This window comes from Gobius niger, assembly GCF_951799975.1.
Source record: "Gobius niger genome assembly, chromosome: 5".
Classification (NCBI taxonomy): Eukaryota; Metazoa; Chordata; class Actinopteri; order Gobiiformes; family Gobiidae; genus Gobius; species Gobius niger.
The window spans coordinates 40,838,610-40,860,474 of record NC_136856.1 but is presented as its reverse complement, the minus strand read 5'-3'; the positions used below and the strand labels follow the sequence as shown (position 1 = coordinate 40,860,474).

Here is a 21,865-nt window from a genome sequence, read left to right as displayed (position 1 = left end):
GGCCCTGTCTCTCTGGCCCTGTCTCTCTGGCCGGTCTCTCTCTGGGCCGGTCTCTCTCTGGCCCGGTCTCTCTCTGGGCCGGTCTCTCTCTGGCCCTGTCTCTCTCTGGCCCTGTCTCTCTCTGGCCGGTCTCTCTCTGGCCGGTCTCTCTCTGGACCGGTCTCTCTCTGGCCCTGTCTCTCTCTGGGCCTGTCTCTCTGGCCGGTCTCTCTCTGGCCGGTCTCTCTCTGGCCCTGTCTCTCTCTGGCCCTGTCTCTCTCTGGCCCGGTCTCTCTCTGGCCCTGTCTCTCTCTGGGCCGGTCTCTCTCTGGGCCGGTCTCTCTCTGGCCCTGTCTCTCTGGGCCGGTCTCTCTCTGGGCCGGTCTCCACGCGGACTATACTCGGACCACAGAGCATTGTTGAGGCAGTTCCCTTTGGACAAACAGGAAGTGATGACGGTCGTCGGGGGAAACGGCGAGACGCTAATATTAGCATCAGCAGGAAAAACCAGACTGGAGCCGAGCGCGTTTCCACAGACGGCCACCAGGGCTGTGTCCGGGTTTACTGGAACTCATGAAAACCTTAAAGCAACAGGCCCCCGTTTCTCCACACTGAGATATGTTCTTACCTGAGCTGTGACGAGTTCTTTAGGACCTGTCTGATCTTCAGTCACGTAAACACAGCGCAGACGGCGTTAGCATTTAGCCTCTCCCTCTCTCCTCTATAGCTCCAAAACAGGTCAAGATAGAAGCTACCAAGCTCTTCCACGTTTTCCCTATTTAAATATGGTTACGTGAAGTGTTCCACTACAAAGTATAATTACACACAATTAAACAATGTGGATTTTCTAAGCGGATAAAAGGGGGAACTATATTGTAAGGCGTAATAATACCAGGAGTAGTTTGGCATCTGCACAGTAAAGTGAAGATTACTGCGCAGTAATCTTCATAACTTAACTTTGATACAGGACGTGTTGATCATAATTTCAACTTTTGTGGCTTATTTAATACTTATTCAACAACTATTCTTGAGGAAAAGACAATATTTTAGCTGATTTGTGTTTCACTGGCCGTAACAGCTGAGAACCACTGCAATAGTTTTGAAAAGTTTATTTGTGTTGCAGTCGCGAGAGGAACTTCATTAACGGAACGCACATTTTAACCTCTTAACTCCCACCAGAACATGTTTTCTCCAAATTCTCCAAATCTAAAGGCTTCTTCAAAATGGCGACAAAAAACGAGAAGAAAATGAGGATGTAAATTGACAAAAGTGACAAAAATCCATCAAAAAATGACAAAAATCCAGGAAAAAAAAAGACAAAAATCCAGGAAAAAAAAGACAAAAATCCAAGAAAAAAAAGACAAAAATCCAGGAAAAAAAGACAAAAATCCAGGAAAAAAAGACAAAAATCCAGGAAAAAAAAGACAAAAATCCAGCAAAAAATGACAAAAATCCAGGAAAAAAACGACAAAAATCCAGGAAAAAATGACAAAAATCCAGGAAAAAAAAGACAAAAATCCAGCAAAAAATGACAAAAATCCAGGAAAAAAAAGACAAAAATCCAGCAAAAAATGACAAAAATCCAGGAAAAAAAAGACAAAAATCCAGCAAAAAATGACAAAAATCCAGGAAAAAAAAGACAAAAATCCAGCAAAAAGTGACAAAAATCCATCAAAAAAGTGACAAAAATCCAGCAAAAAATGACAAAAATCCAGGAAAAAAAAAGACAAAAATCCAGGAAAAAAAAGACAAAAATCCAAGAAAAAAAAGACAAAAATCCAGGAAAAAAAGACAAAAATCCAGGAAAAAAAGACAAAAATCCAGGAAAAAAAAGACAAAAATCCAGCAAAAAATGACAAAAATCCAGGAAAAAAACGACAAAAATCCAGGAAAAAATGACAAAAATCCAGGAAAAAAAAGACAAAAATCCAGCAAAAAATGACAAAAATCCAGGAAAAAAAAGACAAAAATCCAGCAAAAAATGACAAAAATCCAGGAAAAAAAAGACAAAAATCCAGCAAAAAAAGACAAAAATCCAGGAAAAAAAAGACAAAAATCCAGCAAAAAGTGACAAAAATCCATCAAAAAAGTGACAAAAATCCAGCAAAAAATGACAAAAATCCAGGGAAAAAAAAGACAAAAATCCAGGAAAAAAAAGACAAAAATCCAAGAAAAAAAAGACAAAAATCCAGGAAAAAAAGACAAAAATCCAGGAAAAAAAGACAAAAATCCAGGAAAAAAAAGACAAAAATCCAGCAAAAAATGACAAAAATCCAGGAAAAAAACGACAAAAATCCAGGAAAAAATGACAAAAATCCAGGAAAAAAAAGACAAAAATCCAGCAAAAAATGACAAAAATCCAGGAAAAAAAAGACAAAAATCCAGCAAAAAATGACAAAAATCCAGGAAAAAAAAGACAAAAATCCAGCAAAAAGTGACAAAAATCCATCAAAAAAGTGACAAAAATCCAGCAAAAAATGACAAAAATCCAGGAAAAAAAAAGACAAAAATCCAGGAAAAAAAAGACAAAAATCCAAGAAAAAAAAGACAAAAATCCAGGAAAAAAAGACAAAAATCCAGGAAAAAAAGACAAAAATCCAGGAAAAAAACGACAAAAATCCAGCAAAAAATGACAAAAATCCAGGAAAAAAACGACAAAAATCCAGGAAAAAATGACAAAAATCCAGAAAAAAAAAGACAAAAATCCAGCAAAAAATGACAAAAATCCAGGAAAAAAAAGACAAAAATCCAGCAAAAAATGACAAAAATCCAGGAAAAAAAAGACAAAAATCCAGCAAAAAATGACAAAAATCCAGGAAAAAAAAGACAAAAATCCAGCAAAAAATGACAAAAATCCAGGAAAAAAAAGACAAAAATCCAGGAAAAAAAAGACAAAAATCCAGGAAAAAAACGACAAAAATCCAGGAAAAAAACGACAAAAATCCAGCAAAAAAGTGACAAAAATCCAGCAAAAAAAATGACAAAAATCCAGCAAAAAAGTGACAAAAATCCAGCAAAAAAAATACAAAAATCCAGCAAAAAAGTGACAAAAATCCAGCAAAAAAACGACAAAAATCCAGCAAAAAAGTGACAAAAATCCAGCAAAAAAAAGACAAAAATCCAGCAAAAAAAAGACAAAAATCCAGCAAAAAAGTGACAAAAATCCAGCAAAAAAGTGACAAAAATCCAGCAAAAAAACGACAAAAATCCAGAAAAAAAGTGACAAAAATCCAGCAAAAAAAAGACAAAAATCCAGCAAAAAAAAGACAAAAATCCAGCAAAAAAGTGACAAAAATCCAGCAAAAAAGTGACAAAAATCCAGCAAAAAAACGACAAAAATCCAGCAAAAAAGTGACAAAAATCCAGGAAAAAAAAGACAAAAATCCAGCAAAAAAGTGACAAAAATCCAGGAAAAAAAGACAAAAATCCAGGAAAAAAAGACAAAAATCCAGGAAAAAAACGACAAAAATCCAGCAAAAAATGACAAAAATCCAGGAAAAAAACGACAAAAATCCAGGAAAAAATGACAAAAATCCAGAAAAAAAAAGACAAAAATCCAGCAAAAAATGACAAAAATCCAGGAAAAAAAAGACAAAAATCCAGCAAAAAATGACAAAAATCCAGGAAAAAAAAGACAAAAATCCAGCAAAAAATGACAAAAATCCAGGAAAAAAAAGACAAAAATCCAGCAAAAAATGACAAAAATCCAGGAAAAAAAAGACAAAAATCCAGGAAAAAAAAGACAAAAATCCAGGAAAAAAACGACAAAAATCCAGGAAAAAAACGACAAAAATCCAGCAAAAAAGTGACAAAAATCCAGCAAAAAAAATGACAAAAATCCAGCAAAAAAGTGACAAAAATCCAGCAAAAAAAATACAAAAATCCAGCAAAAAAGTGACAAAAATCCAGCAAAAAAACGACAAAAATCCAGCAAAAAAGTGACAAAAATCCAGCAAAAAAAAGACAAAAATCCAGCAAAAAAAAGACAAAAATCCAGCAAAAAAGTGACAAAAATCCAGCAAAAAAGTGACAAAAATCCAGCAAAAAAACGACAAAAATCCAGAAAAAAAGTGACAAAAATCCAGCAAAAAAAAGACAAAAATCCAGCAAAAAAAAGACAAAAATCCAGCAAAAAAGTGACAAAAATCCAGCAAAAAAGTGACAAAAATCCAGCAAAAAAACGACAAAAATCCAGCAAAAAAGTGACAAAAATCCAGCTAAAAAATGACAAAAATCCAGCAAAAAAAAAGACAAAAATCCAGCAAAAAAATGACAAAAATCCAGCTAAAAAAGTGACAAAAATCCAGCAAAAAAGTGACAAAAATCCAGCAAAAAAAAGACAAAAATCCAACAAAAAAGTGACAAACACATAAGGGAAATAAAAAGTGAGGACAGTGGCAAAGAGGAGAGAATGCGTTTGGTTTTGGCGGGTGGTAAGAGGTTAAGATTAAAGTGTTGAGTCTCTGAGGCCTGAGCTTGAATTCGGCAGAAACAACATGAAGCAACTATTGTCCTCGATTCGGAGCTTATACTGTTTTGTTTTTTTTAGAGGGCCGGTCTTGACCCAACAGTCCTGGGCCAATTTCTTCTGCCAGTCCAGCCCTGACCGACCACCAAAGTCCTACCCCCACACATACTCCACTTTAAACACATTCAGCAGAAGCACAAGAGGACGAGTCAGTGGTTTAAACACTTTCTCACCGCTCTGACGGGCCATGTTCCTTCAGGCTGGAGGGAGGAAGACGAGGGCCTCTTCTTCAGCTTCCACCTGCCACAAAACAGAAACAAAAGTCACTGAGTCTCCAAGATATTAAAGCTACAAGGAGCTAAACATCCACACATCTGTATCCGAGGCTTCAGTTCAACCTTTCAGAAATAAATAAACTGAAGTCGATCAAATGTTTAGAGCTTGTTTCAAAATCTCAGGTTTTTTGCACATTTTCTCACATCCCGAATCTAAAAACAAAAACTGGGCAGCAAAAATGTGCCGGAAAAGCAACAATAACACAATAAAAAGTGACAGAAACACACGGCTCAAGAGTGATGAAAAAGCGACAAAAAAGTGACAAAAATGAGCTGGAAAAGCAACAATAATACGACAACAAAGCGACAAAAGCACGATTAAAGAGTGATGAAAAAGCGATAAAGAAACAACAGGAACGAGCCACAAAAAAGTGACAAAAATGCAACAAAAAAGTGACCAAGACATGACAAAAAAACGAGGAAAACGTGACAGAAACTCGACAAAAACGCTCCCGTCTGTTTTGTCGGTCTTAGCTTTCAAATGAGCCGTTACACTGGCCTGTGTGAGCTGCGGTCGACCTCTTACCACCTGCCCTCAGCCAGTTCGGCTTTACCCAAATCTAAAAGCTCCTGGACTGGAGAGCTCATATAGTGTAACGCCTCGTTTGAAAGCTAAGTCCTACAAAGCTGATCTTTTTCCTTGCATATATTTTCACTTTCTTTTTCATCTCATTTTTGCCACTATTTTGTGGAGTTTTTGTCACTTTTCCATCGCTTTATTTGTCTCATTTTTGTTGTTGCTTTTTTATTGTTTTGTGTCTTTTGTTGGTTTTTTGCCTGGATTTTTATTGAGGTTTTTGCCACTTTTTCATCAATTTTTCGTCACTTTTTTGTCAAACTTTTCTCACTTTTTTGTCACATTTCCATCATTGTTTTCGTCTCAGTTTTGTTGCTATTTTCACAGCTTTTTTCCAGAAGCTTTTGGATTTGGGTAAAGCCAAAGGTGGGAGTTAAGGGGTTAAAAGAAAAGCATCCAAAAACAAAAATGTGCTGGAAAAGCAACAAAAAAGTGACAAAACACAAAAAAATGTGACGAAAACGTGACGACAAAGCGATGAAAAAACAATAACATGAAAAAACCCCAGAAAAACAAGAGACGAAAACACTACGAAAAAGTGACAAAAAAGTGACGAAAACACGACAAAAACGAGCTGGAAAAGCAACAAAAACACGATTATGAAAAGGAAAAAAGAAACAACAGGAAAGAACGACAAAAAAGTGACCAAGACAAGACAAAAAAACATCGAAAACAGGACAGAAATGATTAAAAGAAAAAAAAAACTGCCGACAACATGCCAAAAAGGCTACCATCCGCTTTGTAGGTCTTAGCTTTCAAATGAGGCATTACAGTGGCCATGATGAGCTCTGCAGTCCAGAAGCTTCTAGATTTGAGCAGTGTTAAAGTGGATTTAGTTTTAATCTTAATCTTTTGACTAGAATCTAAGTTAATTTTAGTTGTTTCAAAATCTCAGGCACATTTTCTCACATCCCAAATCCAAAAACAAAAAAGGGGCGACAAAAATGTGCCGGAAAAGCAACAATAACACAATAAAAAGTGACAAAAACACGATTCAAGAGTGATGAAAAAGCGATAAGAAACAACAAGAAAGAGCCACAAAAAAGCAACAATAACAGAACAAAGTGACCAAGACATGACAAAAAAATGAGGAAAACGTGACAGAAACGATTGAAAGATGCGTCTGGACAAAAACGCTCCCGTCTGTTTTGTCGGTCTTAGCTTTCAAATGAGCCGCTACACTGGCCTGTGTGAGCTGCGGTCGACCTCTTACCACCTGCCCTCAGCCAGTTCGGCTTTACCCAAATCTAAAAGCTCCTGGACTGGAGAGCTCATATAGTGTAACGCCTCATTTGAAAGCTAAGTCCTACAAAGCTGATCTTTTTCCTTGTGTTGTTGCCGTCACTTTTTTCACTTTCTTTTTCATTTTTTTTGTTTATTTTGTTTATTTTTTTCTGGGCTTTTTTATTGAGGTTTTTGTCACATTTTTAGAGCGTTTTTGTTGCTCTTTTGTGGCTTTTTGAAACTTTTCTAGTGCTTTTTCATCCTCGTTTTCTTCTCATTTTTTGTCACTATTTTGAGGCTTTTTTCAAGAAGCTTTTAGATTTGGGTAAAGCCAAACTGGAGAAAATGCACTTGGTTAAATTGGAGGGTAAAAAGTCAAAGAAACTGTGATGTTTTTTTGCTCTTGAGTCTCACCTTCACAAGCTCGTTTTCTCCAGTTCGGCTTTACCCAAACCGTTTGGACTGGAGAGTTTGCAGCCTATAGGTCAGTGTTAACACAAGTTTTGAACGCTAAGACCTTCCTCGACTCGTTTATGTCACGATTTTGTCCGTTTATCGTCGTGTTTCATAAATAAATAAACTGAAGTCGATCAAATGTTTAGAGCTTGTTTCAAAATCTCTTTTTTTCTTTAACGTCTGAACTGAACCCCACATGAACCGAGCACATTTTCTCACATCCCGAATCTAAAAACAAAAACGGGGCAACAAAAATGTGCCGGAAAAGCAACAATAACACAATAAAAAGTGACAGAAACACGATTGTGAAAAGGAAAAAAGAAACAACAGGAAAGAACGACAAAAAAGTGACCAAGACAAGACAAAAAAAACATCGAAGACGACAGAAATGATTAAAAGATGTGTAAAAGAAAAAAAAAAGAAAAAATGTGCTGGAAAAGCAACAAAAAAGTGACAAAAAAGTGACAAAAACACAAAAAAATGTGACGAAAACGTGACGACAAAGCGATGAAAAAGCGATGAAAAAACAATAACATGAAAAAAAACAAGAGACGAAAAAGTGACAAAAAAGTGACAAAAATCCAGCAAAAAAATGACAAAAATCCAGCAAAAAATGACAAAAATCCAGCAAAAAAATGACAAAAATCCAGCAAAAAAATGACAAAAATCCAGCAAAAAAATGACAAAAATCCAGCAAAAAAATGACAAAAATCCAGCAAAAAAATGACAAAAATCCAGCAAAAAAATGACAAAAATCCAGCAAAAAAATGACAAAAAAATGACAAAAATCCAGCAAAAAAATGACAAAAATCCAGCAAAAAAATGACAAAAATCCAGCAAAAAATGACAAAAAAGTGACAAAAATCCAGCAAAAAAATGACAAAAATCCAGCAAAAAAATGACAAAAATCCAGCATAAAAATGACAAAAATCCAGCAAAAAATGACAAAAAAATGACAAAAATCCAGCAAAAAGTGACAAAAATCCAGCAAAATAATGACAAAAATCCAGCAAAAAATGACAAAAATCCAGCAAAAAATGACAAAAAAGTGACAAAAATCCAGCAAAAAATGACACAAAAATGACACAAATACAGCAAAAATAATAAAAAAAATGAAAAAAAAAGACAAAAATCCAGCAAAAATTTTTCAAAAAATACAGCAAAAAAGTGACAAAAACACAACAAAATGTGACGAAAACGTGACGACAAAGCAATGAAAAAAGCGATGGAAAAACAACAATAACATGAAAAAAAAAAAGAAAGAGAGACGAAAACACAACGAAAAAGTGACAAAAACATGACAAAAATGCAGCAACAACGTGACAAAAAGTTACCATCACTTTTCTAGATTTTATCTTTCAAATGAGGCGTCACAGTGTTGCTCTCCAGTCAAGAAGCTTTTAGATTTGGGCAAAGCCGAACAGGAGAAAATGCCCTCGGTTAAGGCGGGGGGTCAGAGGTTCACATGTGTATCTGTGGAAGTGTCACATTTACGCTGACCAGAGTCCAGGGCTGTTTTCCAGTCCCAGTCCGGCCCTGGTGGTGTTTGCTCTTGGACTGTAGCTGTGGCCCTGTGTTGCAGAACAGCGCCCTCTATCGGAGTTTACGCGTCATTACATCAAACTATCAAACCTCTGTGAGATGTGGCACAGAATTCAACCAACAAATGGTTTTCTGGTTTGATATTGCAGATGAAGTCGTCACTCATCACACAGCGACTCCGCCCTCTGTACTTCCTAATAAAAGCCTGGGGGGCAGTACTCTCTAATAAAGCCTGGGGGGCAGTACTCTCTAATAAAGCCTGGGGGGCAGTACTCTCTAATAAAAGCCTGGGGGGCAGTACTCTCTAATAAAGCCTGGGGGGCAGTACTCTGGGGGGGGCAGGTAAACGTGGCCTGAGCTACACCCAGGTGCCGACAGCTGTGAGGAATGTGGCCAAACCCAGTCCCTGAGTCTCGTACCTGAGAAATGCGGCTCTGCAGGTTTGCCTTTGACACAGGGACTGTTTATGTTGTTTTGTCTCTGGGCAGAGTTTAGTCCGAGTGGAACGACTGGGGGACGATAAGAATAAAACCATATCGTCTCCTGAGGGAAACTCGGCCACTTCCTCCACAACATCCAACCCTTCACTCTAAACAACAGCAAAAAGTACTTTACAAATACACTAAACAGCAAAAGTACTTCACAAATACACTCAACAGCAGCAGAAGGTTCGACTATGAAGGTGCTTTGAATCTCAGTCCAAAGATGATTTAGAATTGATGTAGAGTTTTCTCCCTGTAAAAAAGTGTGCGAAGAAAATGTTAATGTCTTACTTTAAGAAATAAGTTCTTTTTTTCCCCTAAAAAGTAATAATGTCTTAAGTTAAGTTTTCTTGAGAAAAAAAATCTTATTTTAGGAAATCAAATCTGTCCATTTCTTGTTCAGATAAATTTGCTAAAAACATGCTCGTTTTTCTTGTAACAAGAAAGAAAAACTTTTAGAATCTTCTTCAGTTTTAGACAAAGAATATTTGTTCTTATTTTAAGAAAAACTCAGATCAAAACTCTTAATGTAAGAACTGCTTCTCACAGAGAGATAAAACATTCCATTCTTTAAAGTGGGGGCTCGGTGGCACAGCGGTTAGAGCCTCAGCTTCACAGCTCGAAGGTCCCGGGTTCGATTCCCACCAGGACGGGGCCTTTCTGTGTGGAGCATGTTCTCCCCGTGTCTGCCACTAAAAACATGTACAATAGGTGAATCCTCCAGCAGGTGATTCTGACCATCAGCCTGGCTCCACATCATGGAGACGGGTCTCCGGGCAATACTTTCCTTAAATATTAGTGTTTATTAACAACATTTTACTTAAATCAAGCAACATTTAAGTAAAATATCCCACAATTTTTCACTAAATAAGAATGTTTTCCTTAAATTATTCCATTTTCTGAGGACATTTTGCTTAATTCTAGTTATTTATTTGCTTAAATTTAGTGTTTCTTGTTTTATGAAGAAAAATATTCTAGAAATAAGAATTCTTAGCAAGAAAAAAACTAAACTGATCTTTTTCCTCACATCATCAGATTTTTTTTCATCACTTTTTTGATTTTTTTTTGTCAATTTTTCGTCCATTTTTTCTCAATTTTTTGTAATTTTTTTATCCATTTTTTGTCACTTTTTCGTCAAATTTTTCTCACTTTTGTCACATTTTCATCCTTGTTTTCGTCTCAGTTTTGTTGCTATTTTCACACCTTTTTTCCAGAAGCTTTTGGATTGGGGTAAAGCTGGAGAAAATGTGCTCGGTTCAGGTAATCTTTGCTCTATTTGAGTCTTTGTGAACCAGAAAACGATTAATCGATTACTAAAATAGTTGTCGACTATTTCAATAATCGATTAGTCGTTTGAGCCGCAGACGCCTCCGCTGTGCTGCAGGGGGGGCTCTCGGTGCCTCTGCAGTGTCTCAGAAGAAGCTCATAAGCAGCATTTTGTTTACCTTTAAAAGAGGCTCTTCAGGACAATTTCAGTCTCTCAAAGTAATGATTTTAGATTTGGGCAATGCCATCCATCCATCCAAACCCCTCCAGCACGTTAAGGCGGCGGCTCCAGGAGGGGCGGGTAATGCCAAACTTAACAAAATGTGGTTGTTTCAGGTGTGGGTTATGAAGTTAAAGGAATAAGTCACCGTTTTTACATCTGAGATATGTTCTTACCTTACACTGCACAAAGTATTTAACTAGATCAGTATAAACATCTCAATGTGAGCACAATAATCCACATTTTAGTTGTTCTGACTGGTTAAGAAGTTGTTGGGCATTTGTCCCGGATTATTTCACTTGTTCTGAGATGTTTCTGACTCGTTTCGATACATTTCGTCCTTATTTCAGGTCATTTTCTTTGCCAATGGGGAAAGAAAACTGGTCTTATCTCACTGGCAATTTTACTTTCTTATTTCAAGCGAGATTTACCCTAGAACTGGTCTGAAATGTCCTCAAACAAGCAAAGCAAACTCGGTCCAATCAGGAAAAGTGTCTAAATGAGTGAAAACCGCTCAAAACAAGGAACATTTCCTCAATTCAAGTCATGTAAGCCAATGCTTGATATTTACGATTTAATGCTTAACTGTTCATCTCATTTGAGCTCTCAGGTGAGGTTTGTAGCTTTTCTGTGACACTGACCCTGAAAACTGACTCGTTGTGGAATGTGCCGATAAACTCGTCCCTGTGAAGTATCGGGATGTTACAAATATCTAAAGAACCACAAATAACAGGTTGATTTAGTGGCTTCCTCTATCATTGTTTGTGAAAAAAAAAGAAAAAGCTACTCTTACTTTAGAAACCAAACCTACAGAACTGAGGGAAACGGGTCAGATCCAGAGGACACGTGTCCTGTAGGGGCTGCTTGACCAATCGGAAACATACAAACTTCACACAGAATTCAGCAAAGCCGTGTCTATCGGTTCAGATAAGTTTCTTCACACTGAGTCTGAGTTTGGACTTTGGCCCTTCTGAGAGGACACTGATAATATATGAGATACACATGAGATTGTCTTTGTCTTGGAGCTGTTTTAAGGACAAGTTGAATAAAAAAATGAACTCTTTTCTTCTTGATCAAACTGACGCAGCTTAAGCCTCACAGGGACACCTGCAGACTGAGAGTCCTGGACATTTGAACACTAAGGTCTGCACCGTTTTCAAGAATCATCCAGTTCCAAACCTGAGAAACACATCACAAAGGTCTGCTATACAATAAAATATAATCTGTTTACATTAAAATCTATAAGTAATTCATTGACAATACAAGGAGCTAAAACGTACTTCAGTGCAGTGATGTGACCTCACTGACTCTGTGGTGGATCAGGCTGGTCACAAGCAACAAATCCACAATTAAACCTTTAGAATCTCTTTATAAACAGCACTGAGGATTCTAGAGGAAATCACCAGCATCATCACTGTCAAATACTGACCAAATATAAAAGGCTCAATTTTGAATATATAGTTAAATCAGCCAATGTAAAATTACTGTTCAAGATTGTTAATAATGTGGCTCCTCCAGCACTGAAAGAGTTTGTCCAAGTAACGTCTGATCAGAGTCAGAACAACAACAGTCAGAGGCCAATGGACCAGAACGAGAAACAGCATCAGGACAATCAGCATTTTCTTTTAAAACTATCTCTGAACAAACTTCCAACTGCACTAAAATTATGCAAAGACTTAAAACGATTTTGCCTGAGTGTGAAACAACATGTTCTGTGAAATCAAACATGTCAGCGTTAAAGAAAACAACTACAGCAACAACTACATGTGACATCTGAGAAGGGTATGGTGGGTATAGACGATAGAGGAACAAGTTTTCCCTTTAATAAAATGTACTTTTTTAAAAATTGTATATAAAATGTAAATACTGCCTGTAAATATTATGAACTGTATTGTTTTATGTTTTTTGTAGAGTTTTGTAAGTGTCTGTCTCGGGGACGGCAGATGGAGCTAAAGTCTGGTACAAAACATCTTTTCATCTGCTGATTAAAGCTCCTGTACATGTCCCTGTCAAATAAATAAACTAAACTAAACTGAGCAGAGGCATAGGTGTCCCCAGGTGTCCCCGAGTGCCCCCTCCCTCTGGGTTTAAGAGTGTCTCCAGGCCCATAAGAGAACCCTCAGGAGAACTGAAGGATAGAGCCCCATCTGGGACAGTGGGAGAGCGGGTCGTCTCGTTTTCGAAAGGTCGGGGGTTCGAATTCAAGCACCCGCAAAATGCACACTGTCGTTGTGTCCTTGGGGAAGACACTTGCCCCCCCTGAAAGTGCCACAGCGACATTGAGGACGGGTCACATGCAGAGAACATTTCTCTACAGAGATTAATAAAGGAAAACGTATCATTTTTTATTAGCCGGACAGAGCTCTGCTGCGCCGCGGCGTTCCTGACTCCACGTCGTGCATTAAAACTGTGTAACGCACTTTAACCCTTCGATGTGGGATGATAACGCAGTGGTTAGTGCTCGTGCTTCACAGAGAGAAGGTCCCGGGTTCGATTCCCACCTGGACGGGGCCTTTCTGTGTGGAGTTTGCGTGTTCTCCCCGTGTCTGTGTAGGTTCTCTCCAGGTACTCTGGTTTCCCCATAGATACAGACGGCAGCTCGTCATAGAAGGGGGTTCATATTAGGGCTGCAACTCACGATTATTTTGGTGAGGTGCATGGAAATTGTATTTTTTCCATTTTTTTATCACATAAGCTGAAGTGGCGCCGCTTGAGGACGTGTTGATGGAGTAAACTTAAAGTAAACATTTGTAGGAGGCTCTTTGTGCTAATTCTGCCTCTGATTGGACGAGACAAAGACAGATATTTATGAATTTTACAATGTACAAAACACTGCAGACCCAAACTTTAAAAACAAAGCAGGTTTTCATCCAAAATACATAATTGTCATTTCTTTTTTGCTCTACTTTAGTCTGTGTTCACTAGAAAACGATGAATCAATTACTGGAATAGTTGACAACTATTTTAGTAATCGATTAGTTGTCGATAATTGCCCATTGGGATGAATAAAGTTGTTTTGATTTGATTTGATAATCGATTAGTTGTTTCAGCTCTAGTTCATTTTCCACCACAAAATGCTAAAAAGAGTGAAAAATCTTTTGGGAAACACATTTTTTCTCTTTTTTTAGCATTTTCTGGTGGAATATGAACTTATTTATCACATAAGTAAAGTCCAGTGTAAATCGGGTCCATATGGATATTCTCTCAATGCAGATTGTTCAGTAGAAGTGAAAAAAAGGCAGTCATAGCAAGCGCTAGCTAACCGTTAGCATTAGCACGGTGCTAACATGTAGCATCATGTTAGCATTCTCCGTTTTTTATGAATTTATGAACCACTTTGCTCCTCCCCATGTCTTTGTATCTTTTTTAGTAGAAACTATTTTCATAATTCAGCATTTGTTAAAGTAGTTTTTGAATAATTAGAGAAAGTTTAGATTTTTCTCCGAATTGTTTTCCCCCTTAACTGTTTTCAAACATGACGTCCCAGTGTTCTAAAGGCCTTTAATGTTATATAGAGGTGAAATTATTTTGTTTTTGAGGACACTTTAGGTCTTGTACAGAGTTCATGGACCCTGTGACTGATATTAATGATCATTTTTGTAATTCATTATTTATTTATTTTTTTAGATACAGCTTGTGAAGTGTAATGCAGCTAATAGGAAGAACCTACATCCCACCAATACGTGAATCCTCCAGCCAGGTGTTTGTGAGCACCAGCCTGACTCCACATCTGGAGCAGGTCAAATGCAGAGGACAAATGTCACAGTGCAGTTGTTGTATAATGACAAATAAAGCACCTTTACCTTGACGACCACCTGGACTTTACCCAAATCTGAAAGCTTCTCGACTGGACCTGACAGCCTATAGGCCAGAGTAACGCCTCATTTGAAAGCTAAGACCTACAAAACGGATCTTTTCCCTCGTGTCGTTGCCGTCACGTTTTTGTCGCTCTTTTGTTGCTTTTTTCATCCTGGTTTTTGTCTCTTTTTTGTTACACATTTTCTCCAGTTTGGCTTTACCCAAATCTAGAAGCTTCTTGAAAAAAGCGTCAAAACAGCAACAAAAATGAGAAAACAAGGATGTAAACGCAACACAGATGTGACAAAAATGTGACAAAAACTCAACAAAAATGTGACAAAAACTCAACAAAAATGTGACAAAAACTCAACAAAAATGTGACAAAAACTCAACAAAAAAATTAAAAAAAATTCAACAAAAACTCAACAAAAATGTGACAAAAATTCAACAAAAATTCAACAAAAAATGAAAAAAATTCAACAAAAATGTGACAAAAATGTGACAAAAATGTGACAAAAACTCAACAAAAATTCAACAAAAAAATTAAAAAAATTCAACAAAAACTCAACAAAAATGTGACAAAAATTCAACAAAAATTCAACAAAAAAATTAAAAAAATTCAACAAAAATTCAACAAAAATTCAACAAAAAATGAAAAAAATTCAACAAAAATATGACAAAAATGTGACAAAAATTCAACAAAAATGTGACAAAAATTCAACAAAAAAATTAACAAAATTCAACAAAAATTCAACAAAAAATGACAAAAATTCAACAAAAATGTGACAAAAATGTGACAAAAATTCAACAAAAATTCAACAAAAATTCAACAAAAATGTGACAAAAATGTGACAAAAATGTGACAAAAATTCAACAAAAATTCAACAAAAAAATTAAAAAAATTCAACAAAAACTCAACAAAAATGTGACAAAAATTCAACAAAAATTCAACAAAAAAATGAAAAAAATTCAACAAAAATTCAACAAAAATTCAACAAAAAATGAAAAAAATTCAACAAAAATATGACAAAAATGTGACAAAAATTCAACAAAAATGTGACAAAAATTCAACAAAAAAATTAAAAAAATTCAACAAAAATTCAACAAAAAATGACAAAAATTCAACAAAAATGTGACAAAAATGTGACAAAAATTCAACAAAAATGTGACAAAAATTCAACAAAAATTCAACAAAAATTCAACAAAAATTCAACAAAAATTCAACAAAAATGTGACAAAAATGAAAAAAAAAGAAAAGAAAAAAACACACAAAAAAGGTGAGAACACACAGCAACAACTCGAGGAAAAGATCAGTGTTGTGGGTCTTAGCTTTCAAATGAGGTGTCACACAGGCCTATATAATAACCCAAGAGGACAGAATGCATTTGGTTCAGGCGGGGGTTAAGAGGTTAAACCTAAATATCTCAGGACGGCTCAGAAAACAGACAGAACCATCATAAGAGGACACAATGTCAAAGCAGCTCCATACATCGTGCAGCCCGACTGTTCAATGCCTTTGTGTATTTTAACATAAGCCTCATATTTGCTCCTTTTCTCTGTGTTTACATGTGAAGTCTTTCTGCAGAGCTGTAAAAAGCAGAGTTTATTAGAAGCAGCCGGTCATGGGTTGTTCCTGGAGGCTCTGAGTCACTGCTCCAGAACAGAACCACTCCTTTTGCTCTCAAATCTCTGCTCATTTACAAGTTTCCTCCAAAAAAAGACAAAAAAAACTCTGCGGTTGATACTGGAGTTTGCACAGCTGTCATGTCTGAAACCGGGAACCCAGAACTCCAAACTGAATCAGGACGAACCCAGACAAAACCACACAAGCTCTGCCCTGAAACTGTCAACAAAAGGAGAAAAAGAACTCACATTTTTCTCATGAGTTTGAAGAATCTCACCTGGATCTTTTAGCGCTGCTGCTGCTGCTGTTGTCATCTTTCTGCATCGGACTCAGGAATAATCCACCAAAACATGAACAATAAAAACCAGCCCCCGCTGCAATAAAAGCCCTTTTGAATGAACTCGGAGCCGGTTTGTTCAGATCCAGAGGAGACGCTGGAGCTGGGACTGTGTGAAGAGGCTCGTCCTGAACAAACAAGTCCTGCCTTCAAAATAAGAGCGCGAGACGTCAGAGATGCACAGAATGGAGCTGGGAGAAGGTTTAAAAGTGAGGGATCGTGGACTAAACACCACCATTTATCATTATTTAGGTGCAATAACCACATCTGGTCTGCCAAACACAGCCTAATACGAACATTTAAACTGAAGAAAGTGAAGTTTGGTTCAATTTCAGCCTCATTTTGGTCTAGATTTATTCATGTTCTTGTCAGTACCATGAATATTGTGGCAGAATCAAGACAGTTACTAAATTTCGCAGTTATTTTTCTGTCGTGTCGTCCAGCTTTAACCTCTCTACGTCTTAACCGAGAACATTTACCCAAATCTAAAAGCTTCTGGAGCTGACGGACAATAGGCCAGGTCAACGCTTCACTTGAAAGAGAGCTTTTGCATTTTTGGCATATTTCTGTGGCTCGTTTGTGTCGGGGTTTGTCACAGTTTCATCCTTTTTTGTCTCATTTTAGTCACTTTTTGTCGCTCTTTTGTCACTGTTTCATCGCTTTTTTGTCACATTGTTGTTGCTGTTTTTGATGCTTTTTTTCAAGAAGTTTTTAGATTTGGGTAAAGCTGAACTGAAGAACATGTGTTGGCTTTAGGTGGGGGGTAAAGGGTTTTAAACATCACATTTTATTTTGCTCTGAAATCAAAACAGCTGTGCCATTATTTTGCCTCAAAATGAGTTTTTCTGTGATAGTTTTTGTATTTTCTAAGACATTTTTTTGTTTTCGGCTTTTATTGTGAAGGACGTTAATGTTTTAATCACATTAATGCTTCTATTCTTGAGGTTCTTTATATAAAATGTCCGACTTGATTTTGTGCTTCCTGAGCTTGATCAGTCTCACTCAGTCGTACAGTTTGGATCATTGTTCACTCAGGCGGGGGCGATAAGCTGCTTACATGTGGTGACCACGGCCGACCCGGGGCCGACCCGGGGCCGACCCGGGGCCGACCCGGGGCCGACCCGGGGCCAGTCTGTGTCACTGACTCCTCTGGAACTTACAGAAACAACAGTAAAGGTGATTCCTAATTACTCCTTTAGAAAGTAATTTAGTTACTTCACTGATTGCTTGATTTGAAAAAGTTAGATTACAAAGCACTTTATGGTTACATTCATCAGCCCCTCCCTTTGGCCAAAACTTGTGTTATTGAAAGTGCATTTTAACGACATCCACAGTTCTGCTGTTGTAAAGCAAAGTAACTCACAGTGACTTGGAAAAGTAACTGTAATCTGATTACTGTCTGGAAAAGGTAACGCGTTAGATTACTCGTTACTGAAGAAAAGTACCGTATTTTCTGGACTATGAATCGCTCCGGAGTGCAACAGGCTGAACAGGCTAACGGTTTGCTAACGGTTTGCTAACGTAGCCTTGACACATGGTTGGTTAGCTACAGGGAGCATAAACAACAACAGACTAAATATGTGTCTGGTTAACGTCACATAAACTGTTCAGATCAGGTGAACATCACCTCACGCCGCCCCGCCCACTTTTGCCTCTTTCTGCTTTGTCTCGGCACTTCCGTTGTCCTGACACTTCCGGTCGAGCGCGAGGCCGTTCATTTAAACGGAGAACGAGGGAAAACGCTCAAATCTGATGTTTAGTCGATTGATTTGTGTAAAATGTCCGATGTTCATTTGCACCGACATGTCGACACTGCAGCGTTTCTCTGTGCGGCCGAAAAACGGCTTCGTTTTCCTGTAGTGACTGATTTTATCTTCTCCAGTGCCGTGTTAAAGAGGGGGTGTTCTGCTTTAAAGAGGGGGTGTTCTGCTTTAAAGAGGGGGTGTTCTGCTTTAAAGAGGGGGTGTTCTGCTTTTGTCAGTCCCATAGCACCAGTCTATATCTCACTACAATGATGACAAACCTTCTGTTGGTCTGTAAATGCAGTAAATTAGAATAACTGCCTTGTATAAAATGTCTCTCTCAAAATGGCTGTAGTGAATGTCTTGAAATAGGCCTCTGTCTCTTTAAGAACCTCTGAGCCTTTAGACACGCCCCCTCCACACGCTGTCTGTGGCATCAGTGGGGAGGGGGTTCTGCTGAGGAGCAGTGGTTGGTTACTCGGCTGGTGACCAAAGCTCGGAGGCGTCTCCAGGAGGTGGGGGCGTTCCTAGGAGGACTCAGGCAAACCTATCCCTAAAATGGCCGCCGTCAGAGTTTTTACAGATTACTCAGAAATACGTGAATGTGCCAAGGCAACACTTCAGCCATGTTTTTAATGAGGGAGTGACAGAATAACATGATGGAAAGCTGGAAAAAGTCCATTTTGCAGAATACACCCCTTTAACAGAGAAAAGGGGCATATGAGTCGCTCCGGAGTATAAGACGCACCTCCTGTCAAACTGTCCGGATAATACGGTCAGATCAGAGTAACTCATCACTGCAGCTCCTCTGACCAGCACCGAGCACTCACTGCACTCATCTCCTGTGGGAGGGCGGGGAAGTGTCTTGCTCAAGGACACAGCATCAGTGCACCCCTAAGTTTTAACCAACCCTGAGCTACAATACGTCTGAGTCTTTATAATGTGGATAATGTTATTTTAAACCTGACTCCCTGGTTTAACCCTGTGCATGTTTCTCTGAGGTCTGTGACTCCTCGTCCTGTAGTTTCCTCCTCCCTGGTGCTTTTATTGTGAAGGGTCATCTGCATGTTTCTCTGAGGTCTGTGACTCCTCGTCCCGCCTCCTCCCCGGTGCTTTTATTGTGAAGGGTCACCTGCATGTTTCTGAGGTCTGTGACTCCTCGTCCCGCCTCCTCCCCGGTGCTTTTATTGTGAAGGGCCATCTGCATGTTTCTCTGAGGTCTGTAACTCCTCGTCCTCCTCCTCCCCGGTGCTTTTATTGTGAAGGGCCATCTGCATGTTTCTCTGAGGTCTGTAACTCCTCGTCCTCCTCCTCCCCGGTGCTTTTACTGTGAAGGGCCATCTGCATGTTTCTGAGGTCTGTGACTCCTCGTCCTGTAGTTTCCTCCTCCCCGGTGCTTTTATTGTGAAGGGCCACCTGCATGTTTCTCTGAGGTCTGTGACTCCTCGTCCCGCCTCCTCCCCGGTGCTTTTATTGTGAAGGGCCACCTGCATGTTTCTCTGAGGTCTGTAACTCCTCGTCCCTCCTCCTCCCTGGTGCTTTTATTGTGAAGGGCCACCTCCCGCTCTGTGTTTGGTGTTTCAGGCTTAAATCCCTTCAGTCTCTGCTTCACTGAGCCTGACTCAGCCTCGGGCACTTTCAGCTCTTTATCTTTAACGACATGTTTTATCAGGAAAAGGCCATTTATCTGCAGAGACGCTGCGGGTTCATGATCTGAACAAACGCCCTGCATTCAAACTGAGGGGATACACATGGTACAATCTGCCATTAGTGCAGATGTTTTGACCTGCAAGAAGCAAGAAGGCCTCCCTGTTACCTCTTAATTATACTGGATCTCTTTATAACTATGAACTATGAACATTTGCTGTACAAAACGGGAAAGAGATTCACAAATATCAGTGCTTTGTGGCCCATTACTCTGTTCGCTCACAAGAACCACAACCTCAGGTATGATGTGATGAAAAATATGTTTATTTTAGAACGTAGCGTAGTCGTTTTGGGGCTTCAGATGGGGAAGCTCACGGGCTCTCGTCCCCTACCTGTAGAAATAGCAGAAAAATATTAGAAGGGAGGGAGGGAGGGGCCGGAAACTCCGAACGAGAGGACGAGGTTAGTAGTCGGGGGGGTTAAATAGGCCGGCGGGCGGAAGAGGCGTATAGGAGGTGTGGTCCGGCTCTCGAACCTCGATAAATATAAATACTTGTCTCCATTTCTTTGCTGAAGAAGGAGCCTGAAGCCTGAGTCATGGTGGAGCAGGGAGTCCTGTCTCAGCTCAGTCGTGGGAGCTGCAGGTGGAGACGGAGCTCACTGGGTTCAAAGCGGAACAGAGGAGTTTGTACCAACTATAAACCAGAGAGACAGAGCTGAGGTCCGAGGCTCCGGGCTCTGTGTCCACTGTGTCCCGGTGCTCAAGGGGAGAGGGGACGGTGCTGAGGGATACCGGTCACTTAAAGAGCAGGTTTAGTTTAATGCTAGTTTCTCTGTCAGTCCTGGGCCAATTCACATGAAACAAAAACTGTCACCAAGTTGAAAGTCCTCTCTTCCAGCTCATATGAACTCTGTCAGGGGGGGTCGGCAAGTTTCATCATCGCCAAAACACCCGAGGGCCGAAGCTCAACACTGTCCCTAAAGTAAAGAACTGTTTTCTGCAAATGCCAGTGTTTTACATCAGTGGTTCCCGAGTGTCTTTGGGATCCACCGTTACCCTGGGACGACGAGCCGAGGACCAGAATAAAACTGTCATTTGTCTTAGATCGTATCAAATATAGAATTTTCCACAAGTTTTTGTTGAACAAGCCGTAGATTTCCCTTTAAGACTGAAGTTATGATCAAAACAACCCAATAACATTCACTTTAACACAGTTAGTGTTTCTGCAGTTTCAGATGGAAAATACTGAATAAAAGTTCCCGTTAGACTCACGACCCACTGACAATGGTTCCGTGACCCCCCAGTAGAGAATCAGTGTTGATCATTACGACCAAGCAGGATGTTCTGACAGGACAGTTTTCATATACTGACATACTTAACAGGTATGTGATCTCTTATCTCCAATAATGTTTCTCAAAATCATCCTGGGGGCCAGAGGTTCTGTGCTAGAGGGCCGGATTTGGCCCCCGGGCCTCACGTTGCCTGAACTATGGTCTGATTCTTCATAAAGGTGGAGCCAATATTCAAAACCATGAGCGAGATGTTGGTCAGAAAAGACTTTCAGCCATGAGAATAATGTAGCAGGTTCGAGATTCTAATCAAATAATGATCCAGGAATGTTTGAACATTTACTTTTTCAACATTTCTGTCAAAAACCTTTTCTCTCCTGAAGAGTTGTTTTGGCTCCAACTGAACAGAAAATACAACATGAACATGAATTACAGTTTTAAAGTAACTTAAACACTGGCCTTGAGAGCCTTATGAAGGTTGTAAAGCCTAAATCACGTGAACATTTATTTTTTTAATGACTTGTAGAAGCCGAACATCACTGTGACTGAATGATAAAAACAAAATAACTATTTCTGTTATTTTTCACTGAACTGTTTCATCATCATCATCATCATTATTTTTAATTCGATCACGTGACACTGGTGGCTGTTCGCGCGGTTACGTGTAAGGTGCATCCCGTTCCTCTTGTGACCGCTAGATGTCGCTAAAGTGCAATGGTTAAAGCCTTCAGCGCTGACTCCGGGACACAAGAGTCTCTCAGGTTTTAAAGCTCTTATTTTTCCAAAAGCAGACAAAGGACCATCGGTTAGTGCTTTATCTAACATGTTTGTTTTTTAAAAATATGAAAAGTAATATTACAATAGACTTATAGAATTAT

General features: G+C 38.8%; 1 protein-coding gene across 1 annotated transcript in view; it reads right to left on the bottom strand.

Annotated features, from left to right (window-relative positions):
• arhgef3 (Rho guanine nucleotide exchange factor (GEF) 3) overlaps positions 1-16,435 on the bottom strand; it is a gene marked incomplete at its 3' end in the record, with an annotated part of 42,315 nt that extends 25,880 nt beyond the window's left edge. Inside the window, exons 1-2 of the mRNA XM_079556548.1 lie at positions 16,249-16,435; positions 4,681-4,747 (exon numbers count right to left, since the gene is read on the bottom strand). Coding sequence (XP_079412674.1) covers positions 4,681-4,747; positions 16,249-16,295 — 114 coding nt within the window. The 5' untranslated portion in view covers positions 16,296-16,435. The remainder of the gene's footprint in view (positions 1-4,680; positions 4,748-16,248) is intronic.
• Between the last annotated feature and the right edge of the window lie 5,430 nt (positions 16,436-21,865).